Source organism: Chiloscyllium plagiosum, unplaced genomic scaffold, assembly GCF_004010195.1.
Source record: "Chiloscyllium plagiosum isolate BGI_BamShark_2017 unplaced genomic scaffold, ASM401019v2 scaf_9233, whole genome shotgun sequence".
NCBI classification, from domain to species: domain Eukaryota; kingdom Metazoa; phylum Chordata; class Chondrichthyes; order Orectolobiformes; family Hemiscylliidae; genus Chiloscyllium; species Chiloscyllium plagiosum.
The window spans coordinates 1-5912 of NW_025206781.1; the positions used below are offsets into that span (position 1 = coordinate 1).

Below are 5912 nucleotides of genomic sequence, written 5' to 3' on the forward strand. Positions count from 1 at the left end.
GCATACACCATACCTCAATGGTGAGATAGGGTAAAACCACTACAAACGTTACTCATTCAGTGTGTATCATTTCCCCTTATTCTGGCAGGAATCCTGATGGGTTTATTCTGAGCAAGGTCTGGATGAACTAAGTAAGTTACCTTCACGGTCCCTGGCAGTCAAATCCTCACCCAACTCGAGGACTGTAGATTTGGTTCCAAGATGAAGCAACATTCTTTGTGTGTTGTGTAACAAGCACACAGCTTTTGGCTCAGGTGAAAGGTAGGAGAAATGATCATGAAAAACCTTAGGTAGATAAACCATCTTCAGCAGTTCGTACTGCTGCCTCACAGTGCCAGGGATTCAAGTTTGATTCCAGCTGTGTCTAGCTGTATGGAGTTTGCACATTCTCCCCATGTCAGCTAACCCAAGCTAGGTGGGTTAGTCATGGGAAAAACACAGTAATGGGCCTGGGTGGGATGCTCTTCAGAGGGTTGGTGCAGACTCAGTGGGTCGAATGACTTCTATCTGCACCATTGGGATTCTACGAGTTGTAGTTCATATTAGCCATGCTTGCATCTGAAATCTCTGCTGAATGTACACAGATGTGGTAACCAAGAGGCATGCTTCCTGTATTTCTGTAACTGAGAGTATTTTTAGATACAAAGTACAGTACAGCACAGGAACAGGCTCTTCGATCCACCAAGCCTACACTAATTCCCAATCTTTATTTAGACCCGCTATTTATTGCCTATACTTGGTTTCTATCCCTCTGTTCACCTCCCATTCACGTGTCTACCAAAATACTCCTCACATGTTGCTAACGTGCCTGTTTCCACCATCTCCACTGGCACTCCATTCCAAGCTATGCAGCCTTATCTATGTCTCTCATAACATTGGAGACCTCTATCAAGTTGTCCCTCAGCCTCTGTCTTTCCAGTGAAAACAATCCAAGTTTATCCAACCTCTCCTCATAACAAAAAACGCCCAAACCAGGCAATATCCTGGTAAACCTTTTCTGTGCCTTTTTTCAAAACATCCATGTCCTTCAGGAGTGTGTGAGTAGCACTGCATGCAATATTCCAAATGTGGCATAACTAAAGTGTTATGCAGCTGTAACATAACTTGCCAACTTTTGTAATCAATGATTTGCCCAGTCTTAGGTAAATATAAAATAATGGGCCAGAGAGTTATAGAACCTGCTAACACTATTTGATGGGGAGATATTGCTTGATCTGATCTTGAATTATTTTGATAAAAGTAAAAATTGTTGTGAACAATGAGAATCATGCTTTGTATTACTTTTGGAAGTATTCATGGAAACCTCTACAGTCCCTCAAATGCTGAACAAATCAATTTCTGAACTTATTTGTTCACTCCCTTCTCTAAAAGAACTTTTAACAGGATCAGGATGAGGATGTGTACTCAGGGTGGGGCTCACTTGGTTGCTTATTTGAATGCATTGGAGTAGTTTTAAAATAGTTTAATTAAAGTTCTCTCGTTCTCTATACCTCGAGCTTCAATTTTAACATTACTTTATATTATACAAAATGTTTGAATGGACGAGCGATGAACCTGAAATGAACTTTTGTTTGGACAATAAAGCAAAATTACAAGGGCTCTTATGGTGCAGTGGGAGTGTCCCAACCTCTGAGCCGGATGGCCTAAGTTCAAGTGTCATCGTGAGGTGTGTCAGAACATCTTGAAATAGACTGATTAGAAAATATTGAAGTGAGATTGGATTGCACTACAATGGCCTGTTACTAATTTGTAATTTGTAAACAAGGAGGATGGTTTGCTGGTGACACAAACTCCAAAGCATAGAAAGTGGCTTTTGGGCCCATCAGGTCTGCACTGACCCTCCGAAGAGTATCCAATCCAGACCCTGACCCTCACCCTATCTCTTAACTCTGCATTTCCCATGGCTAATCCAACTAGCCTGCACATACCTGGTCTCTACAGGTAATTTAGCATGGCCAATCCAACTTACCTGCGCATCTTTGGACTGTGGGAGGAAACCAGAGTGCCCAGAGGAAACAAACAGACACAGAGGAGATGTGCAAATTTTACATAGACATCGCCTGAGGATGAAAGTGAACCTGGGTCCATGGCACAGTGAGGCAGTAATGCTGACCACCGAGCCACTGTGCCACCCCCTACATGAAACAGTACTTTCAAGTAAGATGTGAGAAGAAAAGAAACATGTTATCTCTATTTACCTGCAAGAACAACAGTAATTGTTCCGTTATCTCCTTTACGTGCATTGCCAACATAACACAGGTACTCCCCACTGTGCTCTGGGTTTACTCCTTCTAGTCTCAGGGAAGCATTTCCATTTTTAAACTCTTCCGGGAATAAACTCGTTTTGCCGGAGTAATGAGGATTCTGCTTGCTCAGCTGGTCTTTCCCATAATAGTAACTATGGACAACCTCCCTGTTCTCATCACGCTGCCAGGTGATAACCACGTTTCCCAAAGGTAACTCTTCAGACACAGTGAAACTGCATTCCAGCACCACAGCTTGGTTAAGGATAGCTACTACGTGCTCTTTAGGCGTTAGGACTTTGAATCTTTCTGTAAATAAAAGAGAGGATGAACAAAATGTTGGCAAATCTGATAGAGAACCGGAAAACGCTCAGCAGCATTGGTAATAAAACGCCCTGCATTTACAGGAGAGGTATCGTATGGGCAGTAAACTCATGGGCCAAGGTTGGTATTTAAGGACTCCCTTCAGTTACCACTAAGATTTTTATCGTGAGCTGTGGAGCTAGCTGAGGTCTCACCTGTTTCGACATGCTGTGCTTAACAAAGCAGTAAACACCCCTTTCATCTTGTTGACCCTGGCCTCCCAGCTCTGCTATCTGCAAGTCCTCACCACAATTCCTGGATTTATCCAAAGTATCACCCCCTGCAGAGTTTACCAACTCTAACCAACCCCCACTTCAAAACAAACTGCATGTGCACAAATACAAACAGTACTAATAGAGATTACTCAACCACAGAGTTGTAAACTATTGATGGTCTCCTTCAATTGCATTGGGGGGTTGTGGGGAGCTTTGCTGAATACACATTCACATGTTTAAAAGATAAAACTGACTCTGCTGCTGAGGGGTGGCATGGTGGCACAGTGGTTAGCACTGTGGCCTCATGGCATCAGGGACTTGGGTTTGATTCCAGCCTTGGGCAATTGCCTGTGTCGAGTTTGCATGTTCTCCCTGTGTCTGTGTGGGTTTCCTCTGGGTGCTCCAGTTTCTTCCAAAGATGTGCAGGTTAGATGGATTGCCTGTAATATCCAGAGTTAGGCAGGTTAGGTGGGTGAACCAGGGTTCAAAGCTGCCTGTGGGGGAGTGGATCTGGGAGGGATGCTTTTCAGAGGGTCAGTTAAATAGAGACCTGAAAGGATTCCTAACTTATTTTTTCAGGAGTCGCCTGAGCTGCTGGCTGACAGCTCTCAGAAGCGGGACGCCCTCTCGATAGGGACCAGCTCAAGTCAATTAATGGGGAATCATGACAAAGATAAATTTAGGAGAAAGTGAGGACTGCAGATGCTGGAGATCAGAGTCGAGACTGGGGTGCTGGAAAAGCACAGCAGGTCAGGCAGCATCTGAGGAGCAGGAGAGTTGAAGTTTGAAGCATAAGCTCTTCATCAGGAACGTGCTTATGCTCAAAACGTCGACTCTCCTGCTCCTCGGATGCCGCCTGCCCAGCTGTGCTTTTCCAGCACCACACGTTTTGAAAAGATAAACTCAGGTCAATCAGGGTGGAAGGAATAATTGGAAACAATGAGTCAGATCAAAGAGGAGAAATGTGCTTTGAGTCATTACTAGCATGAGTTGACTTAAATTTCTAATCTAAGAAAGGATGTTCTAATCCATAAATATTCATGCTTTAGTTCTTACTATTTGTCAGGTGCAGACCATGGAGCATTGTTGGCCAAAAAAAGAGTTTTAATCAATGTTCCCAGTAAGTTACAATCCACTACCTGCAGATTGAATTAGAGCATGTCTATAGTACAGAAGGTACTGGGGTCTTATGATGCAATGAGTCGAGTCCCTACATCTACACAGATAAGCTATACAGCTGGGCTGAGAGGTGGCAAATGGAGTTTAATGCGGAAAAGTGTGAGATGATTCACTTTGGAAGGAATAACAGGAATGCAGAGTACTTGGCTAATGGTAAGATCCTTTGTAGTGTAGATGAGCAGAGAGATCTCAGTGTCCAGGTACATAGAGCCCTAAAAGTTGCGACCCAGGTTGATAGGGTTGTTAGCTGAAAGTGTGTTGCTGGAAAAGCGCAGGTCAGGCAGCATCCAAGGAACAGGAGAATCGACGTTTCGGGCATAAGCCTGACCTGCTGCGCTTTTCCAGCAACACATTTTCAGCTCTGATCTCCAGCATCTGCAGTCCTCACTTTCTCCTGATATGGTTGTTAAGAAGGCATACAGGTATGTTAGCTGTTATGGGTAAAGGGATTGAGTTTCAGAACCATGAGGTCATGCTGTAGCTGTACAAAACTCCGGTGCAGCTGCACTTGAAGTATTGCTTCCAGTTCTGGTCACCGCATTGCAGGAAGGATGTGGAAGCCTTAGAAAGGGTTCAGAGGAGATTTACTAGGATGTTGCCTGGTATGGAGGGAAGGTCTTACGAGGAAAGGCTGAAGAACTTGAGGCTGTTTTCGTTAGACAGAAGACGATTGAGAGGTGATTTAATTGAGACATATAAGATAATCACAGGGTTAGATAGGGTGGACAGTGAGAGCCTTTATTCTCGGATCGTGATGGTTAGCACAAGGGGACACTGCTTTAAATTGAAGGGTGGTAGATATAGGACAGATGTCAGAGGTAGCTTTGTTACTCAGAGAGTAGTAGGGGCAATGTAATGGCTTCCCTACAACCGCAGTAGACTCACCAACTTTAAGGGTGTTTAAATGGTCATTGGATAGACATATGGACGAGAATGGAATAGTGTAGGTTAGATGGGTTTCACAGGTCAGCACAATATTGAGGGCTGAAGGGTCTGTACTGTGCTGTAATGTTCTATGTTCTGTCTGAGCCAGAAACTCCAGGACAAACATTTATTTCAAGAATATAGTGCATTCATAAAAATTCTCTTTGAATATACTGTATTCCTTGTCACAAAAGCAGTTCAGTTCTATATGTTGCATATTAAGTAAATAACCAAAACATTGGACTTTGTCTCTAGCCATAAAACCAAAGACCTCTCTTACACATACAATACTAATATTTACATATATTTGAGGCACAGGGAGGGTCCGATCAATGCCCTCTTCGAAACTAGGTAGCTCTGGAAGGGGGTAGTCACAATGTAGTGAAAGGCCTTCTGATACACTAGCAAGAGGAGGCAAGTCTTTTGGACAGAGTGACAGCCCTCAATCTACTGCATCTGTGACCTGTCCCAGTAGAAACAAGCTGTGAAGTAGACCAATGCACAAGTCTCTGGGTCTGTAATGCACAAGAGGTGATTTCTCTGGTTGAGTTCATACCAGCTGCGCGTAAACACTGAAAAAAAATCACATCATATTCCTTGAAATTAAGATATTGATGACTTACCACTTAATGCCAGTCGTCCCCACAGAACAAAAAAGCTGAATTGAGAGATCTTTCGCAGCATTGTTCACTTTGCTCATAAACCCCTTTGAGAAAGAAATGCAAAGTATGGGAATAAAGAATGATAATAATTAAATGGGTTGACGAACATTAATCAATAGAAACTTTCCCAAGAGTTCATTTTACATATGCGAACCTTGAAAATGAATGATTATAGCTCTGGAGGAGGCCATCCAGCCCATCCAGTCTGTGCTAGCTCTCTGCAGGAGCAATGTGCCTGGTGTCGTTCCGTGGCCTTCTCCCCATAGTCCTGCAGATGCTTCCTTTTCCAATCCAATTCCTTCTTGAAAGCTTAGATTGAACTTGTG

At 43.4% G+C, this 5912-nt stretch overlaps 1 protein-coding gene across 1 annotated transcript; it reads right to left on the reverse strand.

Moving 5' to 3' along the window:
- Positions 1-423: 423 nt before the first annotated feature.
- On the reverse strand, positions 424-5741 carry LOC122546538 (CD276 antigen-like). Its single transcript, XM_043685229.1, has 2 exons — positions 5548-5741; positions 424-2552 (listed from the first exon to the last, which is right to left on the reverse strand). The coding sequence occupies exons 1-2, from the start codon at positions 5606-5608 to the stop codon at positions 2191-2193; spliced, it is 423 nt and encodes a 140-aa protein (XP_043541164.1). The 5' UTR covers positions 5609-5741; the 3' UTR covers positions 424-2190.
- Positions 5742-5912: the final 171 nt, after the last annotated feature.